This window comes from Acipenser ruthenus, chromosome 9 (assembly GCF_902713425.1).
Source record: "Acipenser ruthenus chromosome 9, fAciRut3.2 maternal haplotype, whole genome shotgun sequence".
NCBI lineage: Eukaryota > Metazoa > Chordata > Actinopteri > Acipenseriformes > Acipenseridae > Acipenser > Acipenser ruthenus.
In genome coordinates this window covers 47,698,147-47,718,188 of record NC_081197.1, presented here as the reverse complement: position 1 = coordinate 47,718,188, position 20,042 = coordinate 47,698,147, and the positions used below count along the sequence as shown (strand labels likewise).

At 35.9% G+C, this 20,042-nt stretch overlaps 2 protein-coding genes across 4 annotated transcripts; one reads left to right on the top strand and one right to left on the bottom strand.

Annotated features, from left to right (window-relative positions):
* The first annotated feature begins 134 nt into the window (after positions 1 to 134).
* LOC117971115 (trafficking protein particle complex subunit 2) lies at positions 135 to 2,785 on the top strand. The gene is made up of 5 exons (XM_059030136.1): positions 135 to 262; positions 898 to 998; positions 1,291 to 1,439; positions 1,958 to 2,039; positions 2,470 to 2,785. Exons 2-5 carry the CDS (start codon positions 906 to 908, stop codon positions 2,566 to 2,568), a joined length of 423 nt encoding a protein of 140 aa, XP_058886119.1. The 5' UTR covers positions 135 to 262; positions 898 to 905; the 3' UTR covers positions 2,569 to 2,785.
* A 2,286-nt stretch (positions 2,786 to 5,071) lies between these two features.
* Positions 5,072 to 12,855, bottom strand: LOC117405093 (ras-related protein Rab-9A-like). 3 transcript variants are annotated; one of them, XM_034007883.3, is made up of 3 exons: positions 12,725 to 12,855; positions 7,101 to 7,133; positions 5,072 to 6,368 (listed from the first exon to the last, which is right to left on the bottom strand). In XM_034007883.3, exon 3 carries the CDS (start codon positions 6,336 to 6,338, stop codon positions 5,733 to 5,735), a length of 606 nt encoding a protein of 201 aa, XP_033863774.1. In that variant the 5' UTR covers positions 6,339 to 6,368; positions 7,101 to 7,133; positions 12,725 to 12,855; the 3' UTR covers positions 5,072 to 5,732. The 3 variants fall into 3 exon arrangements, with proteins under 3 accessions (XP_033863774.1, XP_033863773.1, XP_033863775.1); XM_034007882.3 differs by having other exon boundaries at positions 12,655 to 12,854; XM_034007884.3 differs by lacking the exon at positions 12,725 to 12,855 and adding an exon at positions 8,059 to 9,546.
* Positions 12,856 to 20,042: the final 7,187 nt, after the last annotated feature.

Here is a 20,042-nt window from a genome sequence, read left to right as displayed (position 1 = left end):
ATCAGGCTTGCAGGAGAGACAGAATGTAAACAGCAAGTCATGAATAATTATTAGTGTATTTTCCAAGCTATAAACGAACTGAACCATTAGTGATAATTTTATTTGGCTATGTAAGCAGTATTCACATTTCATTTGGGTTAGCTCCAGTTGCAATTTTGCTTTCTGTCAAAATATGCCTATCCCTTTAAGTTTTAATCACGTCATCATCGTGTGCCGCCTGTAACCTGACCGAAGGAAGGTTTTTCTGTTGCTGTTGCTGGAGGTAAATTAATGTTTTTGTCATGTTTTATTCCACACGGGTCTCAGACCTCTTATATATATACACATGTGTTAAAATTAAGTTTCTGTTCTTCTTTTGAAGTGTTATATCAAGACAATATGTTGTTTAATCAGGGCGTTGCTTGTTGTAAACATTTACCAGATGATTGTCAAACAAATGTTTACCTTATTGAAACCCATACAAAACGCCCATATTTTGCGGTCCAGGGTTAAGGCGGTATATAGTGTGTGCATAACGTAACGAAATAAACCCTATTTTGTTTTATGACATCAAGATTTAAAACATGCCGGTTGAAACAGTTTTAGAAATTAAATCTTGAAACCCATACACAATATTAAGGACTGTGCACGTCTTGACTTTTCTGAAGCTAAACAAATGTAAATTATTCATTTTTTTAAAGGTTTAAGCACAGACTAATATATATATATATATATATATATATATATAATATATATATATATATATATACACACACACACACACACATATGCAATTCGTGGTTCTACAGTATCATGGTTCTACAGTAAATAAATGTCACATTACCTTGGTTCTCTAAGAGTTATATTCTCATACAAAAAATCTCTGTACATCTAATCTTCTTTGCTTTTAAATTACAGAATTAACAATGTCGGGAAGTTTCTATTTTGTTATGGTTGGCCACCATGATAACCCAGTGTTTGAAATGGAGTTTCTGCCAGCAGGAAAAGCGGAGTCGAAGGTGTGTAGCTTGATTTGTACTTGTTCATAACACAGCATCGGGGGATTATTTGTGTACCAGATTAATTCCTCGTTACATATTGTGGAAAGATCATGAAGTAAACATCCACTAATAGTGTAGGCATACTTTATATCAGAGTCTTGTAAAGTCTTAATGGATGTTGCAGAGCCTCTCCAAGGATAACTAATTAAGTATTGTTTTATTGTTATTTTAAAAGGCAGGCCATTATTGTGTTAAAATCTACATACTTTATTTGTTTCAAAGGCTATTTCTTGTATTTGTCAATAAACAGGACGACCACCGGCATCTAAACCAGTTCATAGCCCATGCTGCTCTTGACCTGGTTGATGAGAACATGTGGGCATCAAACAACATGTACCTCAAAACAGTGGACAAGTTTAATGAGTGGTTTGTCTCTGCCTTTGTCACAGCTGGACATATCCTTTTCTCCTCAGTACAGAGTATGATGTTGATATGCATCTTCAACTCACTTCACAATCTGACGATTTTTTTTTTTTTTATATATATATATATATATATATATATATATATATATATATATATATATATATATAAAGTATTTTGCTGGCATAGTTACTAAACATGATACATAGTGATATCAGCAAAACAGCAATAGATAATCATTCATAGACCCCGATGAGCACTACTCTTTGGACAACCTTACCTGAAACCAGCCAGTAAAATGTAACTTGTTTAATTTAATGGTAAACAAGTGTTTTTTAGGCCAGATACTTGGCTCCAGATTTTCTTATCAAGCCTACTACTGCAATTAATGCAATACAATATAGAGACATATAGTAAAACTAAATACAGTATCTGTGTAATTGTATTGATTTTTTTTGTTTTTTTACTGTTGGTGAGGGATTAAAATAAATGTTTTTTTTTTTCAGTAATGTGAACTGTCATTATCATTTTTACCTTAACTCTTTTTCACATATGAGATTTCTCATGCTCCATGATGTAAGGCAAGAAGATGGGATAAAGAACTTTTTCAATGATGTGTATGATTTATATATAAAGGTATATTCTGACACTTCGAAATCCTTTTTTTTAGCACAGTAGATTTACTCACATTCAGTACATCACATGAGGTGATACTTTGTGTGTTCAGTGTTATTTAATTGAATCATCTGTATTCAAACAATGTATATAAAGCATAACACAAACGTCATTCCAAAGTAGAATGCAACGGATAGCAGACTGAAATCATACTAGTTGTAAAAAGACATGCTATGTCCTTTTGTTTTGGTCTTTTCCAGAAAATAAATTGTTGAGATTTGGACGACTACTTTTTGTATATTTGTGCTTAGGAGTTTATTTTAAAGGTTGTTCATGTGTTAAAGGTTACACACTGCATAGCACTTCTCAGTATACAGCACTTTACGTACAGTATTGTATCTTCATTTTTTTTTTGCTGAAAGTAATACATTGTGTGATCTTTCTTTTATAGTTTGCGATGAATCCTTTTTATGAACCAAATGCCCCCATTCGATCAACCGCCTTTGACAGAAAAGTTCAGTTTCTTGGCAAGAAGCACCTCTTGAGTTAATGTCTACTGCATTGTGCTGCAAATAAAGCTGCTGAGATTTGAACTGTGTTTTTATATTGAACTGTGCTTATTGTAATGTATTTTCCATGATGGCAATTCCCACTTTAATTACAAAACATTTTCTAAGACAAAAGGTAAGCTGTGGGAAAGGATGTATTCCAAAAATACACTGACCTGTTTATTACTGTCAAGCAATAAAGATGTTGCTGTTTCATTATCAACGCTATTAAGATAATTCATAATATTTTGAACATTAACCTAGAGTTCGAACCCATGCTGAAATTGGTTCTCAACAGTATTCAACCTCTCAAACCCACATTTGTTGCAGTCATAGCATTGACACACATTAGCAGTAGTATCCCTACAGTGTGGGTGAAAAGAGGGATTTTATCTCTAACAAACTTCATGTTTTATTAAGGTTGGCTTTTGTCCTTGGCATAATTCCGATTCCAGTAAAAATGACATCTTCCCTATTTTTACAGATTTTAAAAAAAGCTATGCTAGTAATATTTGAATTATTTGATAAATCTGTAAAATGTACCATTTATAATTGTTGATTGCAATTAAGTAAGAGATGTATGTAACTATCAGGAACACTGCTTTGGAGTAGAAAAAATAAAACTACCCTTTAAACAGTAGCATTTCGATCTTCATTGATTAAACAAGGTTTTATCATTATAATTAAAAAAAAAAACATATTTAATTGTAACTGTATTATGACATGCTCTTAAACAATACAATTTTTGTGTTTTAACAACATGTACCTTGTGTTTTTTTAACAAGAAAATTAGAATGGTTCAATTTAGTCTCTTAATTGATTTTATGCATGTTAATTATTATTATTTCTTAGCAGATGCCCTCACCCAGGGTGACTTACAATTGTTACAAGATATCACATTACTTTTACAATATATATTTTAGTTGAAGGGTACGGGGACGTCAATGCTGAAACCTGTGACAATGCTGAAAATATAAAATGTAGTTTTGTTGCTCAAATGTGCTCAAGTGACTTTGTGAGGCCACAGATGACCCTCAGTAATCCCTTTCTTAATCAACCCTACAATGATGTTGTTAACGCCAACCTTTATGAATCTAATTCATCCCATTTCATTACTGGTATCATGGTTTGATATTCTTATTTCTATTATTGCTTACTTTTATGTTACAGTACCTTCTATTAGCCAGTATAGTGTATATAGTCATTTTACTTCTCATTAGAATAGCAACTTTCTTAAAAGTCATTTTCTTATGCGTTGGTCTTTTAATTCACAACTATATGTTTTAAATCCTGCCAACAAACTACACATTCACTTCATGTGGAGCAATTTTTAGGACCCCACTAACTCTAATTTCCAGGAAACTGAGTCAGATATAATGTCTTAATTAATAATGTAAGTGTAACCCAAACATATTTATCAGTTGTAAACACATATATATATATATATACACATTATATATATATATATATATATATATACACACACACACACACACACACACACACATTTTCATTTCACTGTACTAGAATTGATCTGCTTATGTTACAGTTGTAGATGGCTGCCATCGATTTTGCAAAGACAAGCCTGGTAATTCAGGCTTACTGGTATGACTGATATTGCAGTGCAAGTACTCTGCTGTGATTATCACTATACATTTTTGTCACAGGTAATTAACTAAAAGAAACAACATTTCAGTTTGTTTTATAATATATTAGTTGGTCTTGTTAACACGAGATGGGCAGATGTTAATCAGTGATACATTTCCACTGTGGAGTGGAAAAGAAAGCATTTATATAGCAAGACTCAAGACGCTATGTTAAAACCCTGAGGACAAAGCAATGTTTCTTTACCTCCCATCTATCAATAGATTCTATGAGATAGAAGGGAGGGGCTGGGGTGAGTATGTGCTGAATCATAAGTTCTCAAGTAAAACTTTTTTAAAAAGTAGACAATTCCTATCGGATTTTAAACCACTGTATGCTCACAATTGCAAAAGTTTTAGCAGATGGCGGTCAACACATACACTGGACACTGCAGCGTGACTGCACTTTCAGTAAGTTCCCATGATTGTTGATGGGAACAAAAAAAAAGACGACTAGCCAAAAAGTCACTTGGAGTCAGGTCTGTAAAATAGGAAAAAGGGGAAGGAACAGCAGAGTTATTTTTGTTGAGGATAGTTGATCTTTGCTTGGATTATCCATGTTTACAACTTTTGGCACCATTAACCTGTTTCCTGCGAAAAGCAGTGGCTATTGTGTTTTTTTTAGGTTTTAGGTTTAACTTTACAAGCATGTTTTTACAGTAAACATGTAGTCTTTGTTACTCGCTCATTTAAGCCACTGTTCAAGTCTCAGTGCACAAGCACTGTCCTTGGGTTAGTGTATTTAATGACTAGGAATAGGAATCAGTAATAACTGTGGGTTTTTACAACAGAAAAACATGGAGGCAATCCATAGAGGCACTGCAGTGCCTTCAGTACAAAGCAGACAAGGTGTAAACATTAACCCTTGGTTATCATGAAAATATAATTAGAGCTTATAGGACAGACAATTCAGGCACCACAAGTTTAATCAGGATTTGAAGTCTATTAGAGCTTTATACAATCTGTTAAAGCAGGTTATTACTATCTCAGATTAATACAGAGGCAAGATTCAAGTGAAGTGTTTTACAAAAAACAAACTTATTGCCATTGTCAGATTTGTAAACCACTTTCTTTTTCATTTCTGAAAATTCTGACATAGTAATATTAGTAGTAGTGCTTTTAGTATTTAAGTCCTCTCCATTGACAGTTACTTCTAGATCGTTAGATTTAAAACTTAAGTGGCAACAGAACAATTACATAAGATAATTGTAGTCTAACATTTTTTTGTAGTTGGCACTTTTTTTATATGTTTTTTACTTTTACCCAATTGAAGAAAAAAAAAAAAAAAAAGTGTTCTGCCATCAAGAGACTATTTTCAAGGTAATCTGCTTCACTCAGAAATCATACCTGCAGGCTGATACATAAGGTTGCCAATGTTCAGCATTATAAAATGGCTTTTGATAAAGGGAGTGTTAAGCTAGAGGACAATGTATGAGGGTTTCTGTACCCCACCCCCCCCCTTTTTTTTTATAGCAGTCTATGCATTTGAACTTCCACGGCACACCAAAGTGATAAATAAATAGTCAACAACAGGAAGAGCTTGACTTGGGCTTCCTATGGAGGTTTATAGTGTCTGTAGGGATCAGATGGTCCGTCCGGTCCTCTGTGGCCAAAACTCTGCGGACCGCCTCCTCAAAGGCTACTGCAACGTTGGTGGAATTCTTGGCGCTCGTTTCGAAATAGGGGTGGTTGCCGTTTTCTCTGCACCACGTCTGGGCCTCCTCTGAAGACACCTGCCTCTCTGCAACATCCACCTTATTTCCCAGGACCACGAAGGGGAAGCTCTCTGGTTCCTTGACATCAGCGTAGTACATGAACTCTTTTTTCCAGTTGCTGATGTTTTGAAAGCTCTGGCTGTCATCCACGCTGAATGTGAGGAGGCAGCAGTCAGAGCCACGGTAGAAAGGAGTCCTCAGGCTCCTGAACCGTTCTTGTCCGGCAGTGTCCCAGATCTGCATGGTGACAAAGTGTCCGTCTACTTCCAAGTCCTTGTTTAGGAACTCCACGCCAATGGTGTGGAACAGGTGCGTGTCGAATTTGTTGGTCACGTATCTGTTCATGAGGGAGCTCTTCCCAACTCCGCCATCTCCTAACAAAATTACTTTGAGCAGGGAGGATTTTGCTGCCATAGTTGCCACAGTTGTAGAATACAATACGTCCTGTATTAACAAAAATAATATGTTTCAACAAAGCAGAATGGCAAAGAGTGTGTGGGGAAAAAAAATATTTAGAGACGTAATAAAAAAAGTTAAACTAATCATTAAGGGGGTAGTGATGGTATTTAAGCCAATACAATGGTGGCTTAAATATCTAACTGGTGACAATGGTGTTGCTTATTTGTATTAACATAGGCTGAATTTACAGCAAAAAGATCAGTAATAAATGTGCAGAACACTGTGCTATGCAAAGTATGTCAAACTCCTTCTATAATAAAGTTATTTTGTGCTGTGCAGAAAATCGTGCAAGTTTGAAGCTACTAAAGACAGTAGCGCTTTACTGAAAAAGGACATGTTATTTCTAAAAGATAATACAAATAACTAAGTGTGATCAGTTTCAGTTTTTTACACACGTGGAAGACCATTTGTTCAAGCTGTGTATCAGTGTTGGTTGAACTGACTCACCTGAATAAGGGAATCTCCCTATTTTGCACTATACAAGGACAGTAGTCTAATTTCATTTGCAGCATAAACCAGCGCAGGGTAAAGAATAAACTGAACTGAACTTGATTAAGAGCAGACTACAGCATCAGAGAAATCTTTATTTATTGCAGTGCTCATACCAACTAAAACCTCGACACAAGGACCTTCTTAAAAAAAGGCACAGTTTTAATGACTGACAAATAATGCCATACAGTATAACAAATTAACTTCAGTTACAGTGTGCTTGCTTACCTTTAATGTTCAGTGAAAATCATCATTCAGTATCTAAAAGGAAAGAAGTAACATTTTATAAAGTGATTTGTTAACAGTAGCACATCCAATACTACAGTTACATGATGGGGAAAAAACAGAAGCACCAGCAAAATCAGCACTAGAAATGTATTTTAAAAAGAAAAGCAGCACAAAAGCCCTATCAGCTGACCCCCCCCTGAAGCTCTGGGGTTGTACATGCTCTCAGAAGCATTCTGAGCCATTTTGGACCATTTTCAGAAGCATATTTGAACTTTGTCGAAAAAGAAATTCAGAAATTACTTCACTTACAACTTGCCATTTTACCAGATGGATCAACCTGATAAAATCACACATGCTAGTTAACAAACATAGTCTTAGAAATGTTACTTATAAAACCTTTTACATGTATGCCCAATTCACATAATATTAATTTTATAAAACCTCAGCTGCACAAATCATATACAATCTCTGCTTAACCAGATGTCGTAAATACAGGGTGCATACAGTTTTTCTGATACAAATTTCAAGGAACTTCAAGGATCATTTTGACAATTGTCTAATTTCAGGAGTGCAATATAGTTTTCAATGTTGATAACTAATAACCAACTGTAAAAATAAAGCTTTTGCATTAACAGTTTATTTAACTGTACAATAACAAAAATCTATTATATTCACAGGGTATAGATAAGCTCTGGACCAGTAAACTTTCTTATTCAGTTAGCCATAGCTGCACCTCATCTGTATATTGTACTGTCATTTGTTTACAGAGTATGTACATACACTTTATGAATCACCTAATAAATACAAAAATAACTTCACTGCTCAATTTAACATTTTGAACGGAAACTACACAGATGGTGCACAGCAGTCTTGCTTGACTGACTCTCTTACTCAGAAGCTTCTTGTTTAATACCACAGTTGTGAGTATATTTGCTATCACATATCTTCCTCAACTTACAGTAGGTACTAGTAAAAGCTGGTCACATCAAGTCAACTTTCTAAAAGATATTCCCTGCAAGTGTAGAACACACAATATTAAAATCACAAGACATTGAGTAGGCCTATTGTAATAGACCATTTGAGGATCTATTTAGAAATCAAGGAAAAAGGCAAATCTTCAAAAAATAATACAATCATTTTAACAGTATAAAACTAGCCAGAATAGTTTAAGCATTCCTTCCTGTAACTACAGAATATAGTGTCTTGCTAGTTTTATACCGTTACAATTGTTTAATTTCCCAGAAAACTTGCTTCCATATACAGCTTTGGCCAAATGGTTTGCATCACTACAGAATTAACAAATGTTGCTTCATAAAGTCAGACGAAACCTGCTGAATAATGTTATATTAACATAGTATTATTATTTATTTATTAGCAGACGCCCTTATCCAGGGCAACTTACAATTGTTACAAGATATCACATTATTTTTACATACAATTACCCATTTATACAGTTGGGTTTTTACTGGAGCAATCTAGGTAAAGTACCTTGCTCAAGGGTACAGCAGCAGTGTCCCCTACCTGGGATTGAACCCACGACCCTCCGGGCAAGTGTCCAGAGCCCTAACCACTACTCCAAATACTGCTTTGTAGTTTTCATATATACTTAACGAAAAACTGACTGGCTTCCGATAAACATTTGCAATATAATTATTGTAATCTTTGATTACATGATGTTTAATAAAATTTCTAAGTCTAGGTGACACAAAACTTGGCAATAGCTGTAGGCATAATTATGTTGTATGTTAAGTAAAACCATTAATTGATGAGCAAGCATTATTTTGAGCATTTTTCTACTTACAATAAGTAACCGCATGTCACATGCTCCATCTTGAGTCTAAATCATATATTTCCACATCAGTACAGCTAAAATTAGTAATAAAGGTCATATCCTGTCAATGCATATGCAGATATGAACTTCTTCAGGTACAGAAACTATTTCTATTAAATACAAATTGAACACAAAGATATGCTTTTTGGAACTGTTTTCTTATTTTAGAATAATGAAAACGTATTAAAAAAATATTTAGTTTTTTCTTGTAGCATTATTACAATTTGAGGTCTATTTATTTATAACAAATGTTTAACTGATTCTAATATAATATAACTAATATAACTAAAGCTTTGCTCCAAAAACATGATTTGCAGACTTCCTACCATCCACTGTATATTATTAAATAGGAGGCAAACCCTTATTTGCAAGATAGGACCACAAATGTGTTTCATAAGCCGAAGTGACAGAAGTCCATTCCACCAGACACCAGTGAATGTGTCCACAGGTCAGCTGCAAAACCGTTTGTTAAAACGTTTCCCTTCTCCTTTCAGAGTCACTTGCACAAAAACCACCAACTTCATTGAGCAATACCAGCCCTACAATACCACTACTCTGCAGTAGTTTGAAATACTTAGCTTTTCACCAATACAGTGCACTTATTTTACAGTAAGCTTACATACAGCCGATAAACTGAAAGTGACATAACAAAAATAAGTTTTTTTAGCAAGTTTAAAAAGAATATTATATATATATATATATATATATATATATATATATATATATATATATATATATATATATATATATATATATATATATATAGCTTCCTCCTTACTGTTGATGTAGTGAATTGTGTTTGAATAATTCAGTTTCTCAGTTTTCAAAATATTGGTAACCTATACTCAACAACTTTCATTGTTGATCCTTATGCTAGTCTAATTACGCATTGATGTCTGTTTCACGTTTTACCATCTTACCATGTTTATGGTCTGTAAACAAGTATTTAGATAGGGTCATGGCATATACCAGTGATGTGACAAAGGTGGACCTTATTCACAACGCTTGAACTCTTTAATAATACTATATCAATTAGAAGTGGTTAGGCAGTCAAACTGTCTCTTTTCAATGACACTCATTTGGCGTAAATAAATGGCTGTTCTTTTTATATGCCTTAGATCCCAACGTTGACTTTGGTAGGAATCTGAAAATCAATTAAAAAGAGATTACTATGTTAAGAAGGTAACGTCTTTGGTTAATGACTTGCAAACATATGAAATTAACTGAATAAGAGAAAAGCAATAGGCAAGCATATGTTAATAAGCTAACTGACAAACCAACATCAATAAACTAACTGACAAACTCAATTAAAAAACACCCCTACATACAGTAAATATGCAGCAGTGGCTCTAAGAGTAATTATGAATACAAGAATACATTGTAACACAATGGTTATTACACAGCACCCATTCACATGTTAACAAATGCAGCAGCAGCTCTAGATTACTCTTGCTATGACAAGTCAGTTTTGAAAAGATTTAATAAACCATTTGAATTTAATGATGATGATGATGATGGAGTTATCAGGTTACAAAACAGTACTGTATTCGTTTTGAATCGGGTAGCAACTAATCGCTAATCTGTGCAAAAAAAGGTGTTAAGTGAAGTTCCTGTTCCTTTAGGCAGAGTATTTACAATAGAACAATTCTGTTTCACCACAAGGTTGTTCCCTAAGCCAAGGTGTTCTCTTAAGAGGTGTTTCTATGCAGAGACTACTGTATTACTTATGTAGCTGATTTCTTGTAGATCCTGCGATTGTTCAAACATGCTCAAATGTTTTACAGCAAATTTTCGCTATTTTAACATGCTCTCCATCCAGTACTGAAAGGTCAGCGACAACTGAAACCACCGCCTTAAATGTGTGCTCCTATAGATGTGCTTTACTCTGTGCTTTTCTCTGCCTAGCACAACTGAGTTGCACACTGTACAAGATGGTACTGTACATACAGTACAAGGAAACAATCAGTGCCCTTTTACTAACAAGATGGATCACTATCAAAGCTACAGGACAGGCTACATGTACAGTAGGAACACTTGCTTTGTAGTCTAGAGTGAGAAATAAATAAATACAAAGACATGGCAAGTTCCTTTACTCACAGGTGAGATTGAATTACCCTCAAAGATTTCAACCTTTGAAAAATATCATGGTAAGGTCACTGATACCCTGCAACCTGTTGGCAGCAATGCAATAAAGTCTTGTCACGTCTAGCTGTGTGTATGAGCAATGTACAGGTACAGTACTACCACTTACAGTATTATTATTATTATTATTATTATTATTATTTATTTCTTAGCAGACACCCTTGTCCAGGGCGCCTTACAATTGTTACAAGATATTCTAATCTTTTCACCTGTACACCAGCACATGGGCCATAGTTAGGAAGCCATAAAAAGCACCCAGAGGATTATTTGTAACGCAGATCCTCCATACTGTTGTGTAAAAAAAAAAAAAAAAAAAAAAAAAAACTATTTAGAACAAATTAGGCAGGTATGAGAGATTGATGGCAAGGCTCCTGAAAACTTTATAGCGATGATAAAAAGAGGAACAATGGAAAACAGTTCAGATCGCTGCTGTTTAGATCATTAAAATACAACTTTGTTATTGACTGTGTACTGCAATTAATTAACCTGACACCGTGAAGTGGCAGTCTTGCAATACTTACTGTACATGCACTCATCTATTCAGTCCTGTCAGGGGTACAGCACAGTACATATAGTTGTAAAATACATTTGTCTACCTCTACATTAGCATACAGTGCACATATGAATCCATACTACACAAATGTGATATACTACAAGTCATCCTACCTACCTTGAAACATTGGATAAGCAGTACACACATTTTGTTTGGCCGTGCCACATCTACGCCCATACTACATCCTACTGATGTAGATTTAAACTTAGCTACAAAAGAGGAATTACTAATTTTGTTATTTTTTAATACAATGCTTTGTCAAGGAACAATAAAGGCACCATATCCACAGCAGGTAATGCACAGCTAGGTAGGATCAAATGAGTACACTGGAAATTCCCATTGCATTGTCTGTGGATCATGTGCTAACCGGCAGAGGTATGAACTTGACTAGCTGAGGCATAAAATGTAAATCAGTTTCTCGGTAACTATCTATAGTATAGTATAACGAACAACAAGTCAAAAGAACATATTTTCAGATTAAAAAATCTACTAAAATAACATTAAATGATGACGTTTACGCCGTTTTTCATAAATTAACGCTGCCAATATGTATTCGAAGACTGGCGTTTTCATATGGTTGCACAAACAAAACAGTAGAAACGAGTGACCACCTCGTCAGATGAAGGCAGTTGAGTACGTAACACACCTTAAATTTAAAACAAAGTACAAATAATACTAGAACGACAACGATGTATTTAATACACCGTGTTATGTGTCAAACATTACTTTACGTTTTAATTGAAAATAATATGTGCAGACAACACAGTCAGCCCGTGTACGTGCATAACGCGTGAAAGTTGTAATTCATTTGTTTCAATTTGATAAATGTTAAAACTGACGACATTTGTTCAGGCCTACAGTTACCTTAAAAATATGTTTTTATACTTTGCTTTCCAGGCCTCTCTTTCATGTACTTTTTTTCTTCAATAAGTCCCTGCTCTCCATAATAGATAACATACAACACATCGTAATGTAAAACAAAAAACAGTTATCTGTCCGGTTTAAACAATACAGTACATAACACTTACCGGTATCAGTCTGTTTGGCGTACTGTTCTAACAGTGCTACGATGTTTATATATATTTGCTGCTGCTTTACCTGCTGAGTTTCCGTGTCTTGATACGGCCCTTTACTAACATGGCGCTGCTGGGCAGGAACAACAGTCAGCACTGTCACTCATGACTCGTTCCAAGTCACTCCTACCACATCTAACAAGGGAAAGAAAGCCCATTCTTTTACTGTGTGCTTAAAACGTCATGCAGTGTGCCTGTAATGTTTCATTTTGTGTTTTAAAACAAATGCATCAACACGTGTAACATGAATAATTTGTATTGTGTAAAAGGTAACATAAAATGCAACACTTTAAACAATACATACATACATACATACATACATACATACATACATACATACATACATAAATCAGTTTCCCCTAGTCTTATATTACTTGGTTCTTAGGCTTGTTATAAGGGGATACATTATTTAGCAAAGGGGATTATTCACTAGTCTTGCATTCTTTTCACTTCTGGAGGTTTTGGTGTTCTCAACCAGTGAACATACAACATGCAAACCACAACACATTTATGCACAATGTGCAGTCCACTAATATCCCTTACACACACAAGTCAGAAGCATTCGTATTTGCTTTAATTTTTGTATGCCAATGAGAGGTAGGGTACTAATTAAAGAAAAATGTCCACGTATGCAGGCTTGCATAGTAGGTTAGACAGTGAGAGCTACTGCCATGTCCAGGCAGAAATCATTCCCTTGAAGAAATATGTGAACATTGCTATATATGTATTTATGAGGTACTGTGGTTCATTAATTAGTTCTAATGTTCACCAAACTAATCTTTCAGAGCCAACCTTTTTAGAGCTATGTTGCAGCTACATTTGAATAAGGCAAGAAATGCACTGTTTGGGCATAGTCACTGCGTAGTCAATGCATTGCTGAGCTTTGGTATGTAAGAGAATGCAGGCATGGCAATAAGCTCTGAAAGATCTTTATTTGGAAAGACAACCAAATATATATATGTCGTTGTCATGCTGAAAGGTGAACTTCCGTTCCAGTTTCAGCTTTCTTGCAGAGGGCAGCAGGTTTTCCTCAAGGACTTCTCTGTACTTTGCTCCATTCATTTTCCCTTCTACCCTGACAAATGCACCAGTCCCTGCCGATGAGTAACATCCCCATAACATGATGCTGCCACCACCATGCTTCACAGTAGGGATGGTGTTCTTTGGGTGATGCGCTGTTTTGGGTTTGCGCCAAACATAACGCTTTGCATTTAGGCCAAAAATTTCCATTTTAGTTTTGTCAGACCACAAAACTTTGTTTTTTTACATACTTCAAACAGATTCAAGGTGGGCTTTCTTGAGTAATGGCTTCCTTCTTGCCACCCTACCATACAGGCCAGTTTTGTGGAGTGCTTGGGATATTGTTGTCACATCCACACTTTGACCAGTCTTGGCCATAAAAGCCTGTAGCTCTTGCAAAGTTGCCATTGGCCTCTTGGTAGCCTCTCTGATCAGTCTCCTTTTTGCTCGGTCATCCAGTTTGGAGGGACGGCCTGATCTAGGCAGGGTCTTGGTGGTGCCATACACCTTCCACTTCTTAATAATCGTCTTGACCGTGCTCCAAGGGATATTCAAGGCCTTTGAAATGTTTTATACCCATCCCCTGATCTATGCCTTTCAACAACTTTGTCCCAGAGTTCTTTTGAAAGCGCCTTGGTGCTCATGGTTGAATCTTTGCTTTGAAATGCACTACCCAGCAGAAGGAACCTACAGGAACTGCTGAATTTATCCTGAAATCATGTAAATCACTACAATTTAACACAGGTGGAGGCCACTTAACTTGGTGTGTGATTTTGAAGGCAATTGGTTACACCTGAGCTAATTTAGGATTGCTATTACAAGGGGGGTGGACACAACCAAGCTATTTCAGTTTTTATTTTTAATAATTTCTAGAATATTTTTCTATAGATAGATAGATAGATAGATAGATAGATAGATAGATAGATAGATAGATAGATAGATATTTTTTGATATACATAAAATGTTTAAATTATGAAAAAAATATTTCAGGAAGTTTCAGACAAAAGCCGTTCTTCAATATTGGTATGTACTTCTGAATGAAGCAGGTGGGCTGAGGGCTGTCATGCAACACGTGCTGTAATGACTGTGTCAGGATTTTTCTGCACTGTACACCACCATGTTATGCATAATGTCACCTTCCACATAGCCACTCTGGCTCTTATTTCAGTACAGCTATTGTTATACAACAATCCCACATTCTAAGTACATGACTTTGTAGCACAGACCAGTGTACCTTGTTTAAAAAGTGTGGGTGGTCATGCTATCATTTGCATACAAGCAGTGGTTCTGTAGATGCAGCAAGTTTCCAACTGGAGATTGCTTATTGATTTTAGTTACTGCACTCTGCACAATTAATGATTTTGCTCTCTTGCTCTGTCAGACAGTCACAAGATGTGGTTGCAAGGTTGTTAAGCATGGTGAAGCACAGTAAATGTCTTAAATACTGAAGAGGGAAATTAACACCATACTTTGGTTTTATGGTGCAGAATCTTGAGTTTCTTACTCTTAGTTTAATCTTTTTTAAATAAGCTACCTTACCAAATATCTTTCTGACTGTATGTATACATATGGTGATCTATAATTACCAGTGTTGCAATTTGTTAGATTACTACAGACAGCAAACCTCAATCCCTGATTGCTGCTGCTACTAAGAAATGCCTGTGTTTTACTGAACGTGCAATTAATTGTCCTTTATCCAAGCAGATTGTTGCTGCCACAACAATGGCATGCTTTTCACACACAATTCCAGTTTCTATTTTGACAAATCATTGTGTGGATAAACATGGTGCTCTAATGTGTAACATGCTGCTGATCCAGTTGTGGCTACAGACCCAAACTTTAGTTATTTTCTGCTATTCATAATAAAAAATAATTGTGTTTATACAGTACTAGTCACAGCAAGGCCCCATTAACTCTAATAAGAGTCAACTGAAAGACTTCAATTAACCCATAAGGCTGCATAGATCAACATACAAGCAATGTATCATACCATGAAAAAGTTGTGTCACACTAAGTTTCTGTCAGTTTATTACATCATTGCTGTTTTTTAGAGGACATCCTTTCATGTTCCACAATATAAAGAATTGTCAGGTTCCTGAATGGAACACATTGCAGAATTCACTTTGCTTCTTCTGTTCAAGTGCAGATTAACACAAAAGACAAGACCAACAAACCCCAGCTCTTCTCTAATCTCATGAGCTCTACTACATTCAAGTTGTAATAGTGAGTTTGCACCCCCATCTTCTAACGGTATTTAATAAGGGTATTTTTCATGTGACTGTTTACACAAGGTCTGTATTAAGCTCTCTGAAAAATCAAGGAATTGAGACTTGATCCGCACCATATACAAGAACGCAACATCCACAGTAAGACTCCATAAAAACAGTGACAAAATCAAGATTTAAAAAAGGAGTTCGTCAAGGAGATACAACTTCCCCAAAGCTCTTCATTGCCACCCTAGAAGACATGACAACACTGGATTGGGAAAATAAGGGGCTGAAGATCAATGGAGCCTACTTGAATCATCTACGATTTGCTGACGACATCCTCATATTTACAACGTGCCTAGAAGAATTACAAACAAGAATACAAGAACTACACAAGGCTAGCATCAAAACGGGTTTGAAAATGCACCTGAAGAAGACTCAAGTCATGTTCAATAAATATACCACTCCACAGGTAATTGAAGTCAATGGGATCAAGCTTGAAGAAGTCAATAATTACGTATACTTAGGACAGTTAGTTTCAGCAATGGAGAACTAAATGTGCGAAATCAACAGAAGAGCAAAAATGAGCTGGAGTGCCTTTGGAAGATTAAGCAAGGTTCTGAAAGAGAAACTACCATTATGCCTCAGGAGGAAAGTCTTCGACCAATGCGTACTGCCAGTGCTACCTTACAGATGTGAGACCTGGTCCCTCAATGCAAAAATGACTCAAAAATTACAAACGACTCAACGGAGTATGGAAAGATCCATGCTGGGAATAACAAGAAGATGCAGGAAAAGGAAGGAATGGATAAAAGCACAAACAAAAGTACGGTATGCGATGTTATTATAAGAGCGAAAAAATGATATGGTAGTGGGCCGGACATGTAGCAAGAAGAACGGACCATCGCTAGACCAAGGAGATACTACACTGGATCCCAAAATATATAAAGCAACCAAGAAGACCACCTCCAGGAAGATGGCATGATGAAATTAGGAAACACAAGCAAGATATTTCAGTTTTTTATTTTTCTTAAAAATATTTCCCAACATAAAACAATGTCACCTTACAATAATTGATTTTGAGTTTCAGTGTTTTAAAATAAAATATCAAACAGAACGAAATTTCAATGTACCATTTGTAATTCAGTAATATGAGAGAATTGGTCAGGGGTCTGAATACTTTTGCAAGGCACTGTATATATATATATATATATATATATATATATATATATATATGTGTGTGTGTGTATGTGTGTGTGTGTGTGTGTGTGTGTGTCTTTTAAATACTCTATTTATACTCTATTCAACTAAATATGGCCAGACGTGGCAAAGAAGGTCTGCGTGATTGTCCTTCTGCACTTCCTCAGACGACAAGGACAACAATGAATCAAACACCACGTTGCTCGAAATCTCTTGCTACAGCTCCACCTAGTATTCAGAATGAACATCTAAAAAAAGGGCCTGTAAATCTTCAAAGCTACAATTTTAATGGCAGTGTTCAATTTAACATATCAATAGTGCTTCTTGCTTTTAATCTTGGATGTGCTATGGTCCTTTGAACACAAGAGGGTGCAGGAAGACCATGAGAATACGGAATCTTTCCCAAAGGTGTCTGTCTCACTTAAGGTATGTGGCATATGTATGTATGTAGTAGTTATTTATGTATTTTTTTTTCAAATGAGACACTACTGTAAATTGCACTGTAATTGGGCAAACGTCACACAACAGATGGTCCCATTGTATTGTTTCAAGAAAATTCTGTATTTTTGAAAGGTGACTGTGCCTACTACGTACTCTACCAGATTGCTTATAGAAGTTTTTCATGGCAAATTTGCAAGTCATTTTGCAGTTTTCCCATACTTCTCCCATTAATATGCATTTACCATAGTTGACCATACCTCTCTGGGCTTTACACAGCTTCCCTATGCTTTCACTATGCTTTATTACATATGCGTTTTACTAATACATTTTTAAAAAGGGAGTCAGGAGCATAGAGCAAATTAGTGCAGCAATGGGTGAGTTATTTTGTAATGGCAGTGTTATTACTTTTTGAAAACCGATACAGTAATTAAATTTGAATTACGCTGAAGAATTACAATACTTTCACGATCCTTAAAACATGCCTCGTTCTTATCGGTTATTGTGATTGAGCAGTCTGGATTGAAGGAATAAGAAGGAACTGTTTTTACTGCAGTCCGGCTTTCCTCACTACCTTCAGTCATTTGCTGCAATTTCGGTACACTAATTGGATCTCTAAGCTCAAAGGCCAACACGAGGACAACATATCATTACAGGAAGGCTAAGTTAAAACCCTCTTTAACCTTTTGAAGTATTCCTACCCCTCCCACAAAAGTGGGATCAAACATTCCCATGCCTTTGGTATATTTGGTAGATTTTCCTTTGTGCACTGGCAGTGACAGGTAACAGCTGTTAATTCTTTTTTATTTTTTATTTGACTAAACCGAAGCAAAAGTTGACCATAAAAAAGCAGCTTTGACAAGTGAATTATAAAGATGAAAAAGGAAGGCCATGCATAACAACCGCCTAATTAACTACAACATAAACCTGGTAGGTATTCAATAGAAAACAATGCATTTTTTTGAGTGAGGAATGGTCTTGGTATTAAAACAAAAGTGCTACTGCTTATCAGTGCTTTCCCAAAAATCATTGATGTATTGTTTTCTTGTTTTTGTTTTTGTTAAACCTTGCAGTTGTTGCTAAGCGACCAAGTCTATTAATTATACGTGAATTGCAGTTTGAATGTTTCATTTGGACTTTTCCAGTAGTTGCTCTCCGGCTTCCAAGCTCTTATGAGTTTAGGAAGATAATTTGAGTTACCTCCCTTTTGTGAACTTGGTCAGCTTATTTTATAGTATGTTCCTGTGCATCTCTATGAATGCAGTGGTCATGCTTTTTCCTTGAGAGTTTACTGTAGATCAACACTGGCTGTAGATCATCATCATCATCATTCAACTCCAGGAACCTAGTGGTCATGAGATCTGCAAGACTTTCACCACTCTGTCCAGAGTCCAGCTGAGAATATTTTTAGATTTTTCCTGCCAAGCACCACAAACTGCATTAGCTCTGATACTGATAGATCACTTTCCGAGACTTCTGTTAGACCCCAGACCCTGACTAACACGATTAACTCATAGGATTTTACAGGTCGGTCACAGATATTAAATTCACATATAGCCTTTAATCTTTTTTTTTTTCTTTTTAATAATTTTGATATACAGTGTACTAAATCAGTTTTGCAGGTAATCTTGTAATTTGGCACAAATTAAAATATGGAACAAAATATTGATTAAAAGTATAAATAAGAGAGGGCCCCCCATGGTTCATCTAGTAAAATCACTGCTGTCTGGATTGCAAGGTTAGCCATGCAAGTGTATTTCAAAACCTGCATGCGGCAAGTTGCCGATCTTGGCTGGCACTAGGAATGCTGAATCGGGGGCATGTACACCTCATCGCACAAGTGTGACCACTGTTCAGTGACCTGAAGATGAGAAAACAGTTCCATTGATCTTTTTAAGTAAAGAATATAGGTTTGAAATTTACAGTCAGTTGATCTGCAGTTGCTCGCCTGTTTTGCCTTGCACTTCGAATTAATGCATGTATATCACGATCCTGGAGTATGCGCTTTCGCTCACTGTTGCCCTTTGCTGATGATGTCTTTCCCTCGGAGTTCCATGCCAACATCACCTTAGACGCTGTTGCTCGTGAAACATCAGCAAGTTGAGCTGTCTTGGTCACTAAAGCTCCTGCCAAACGCGCCCCAACAATCACCCCTCTTTCAAAGTCACTGAGGTCTCCTCTTGCAGCCATGCTAGCCATAATTATAGGCAACCAGGCCTGTCCAGCATTTTTATACATGACCCTAAGCATGCTGGGATGTTATTTGCTTAATTAACGCATGAGCCACACCTGTGTGGACGCCCTTGCTTTCAATATACTTGGTGTCCCTCATTTACCCAGGTGTTTCCATTTTTTTGTTCACTACCTATACCTTACCTTATATATATTTTCCTGAAAAATTGAAGTTGCACTAAAATGAATATGTTGGTAAGCCTTGCTGAAACAGTTGGGGCTTTTGATTAAATTAAGATAATTCTG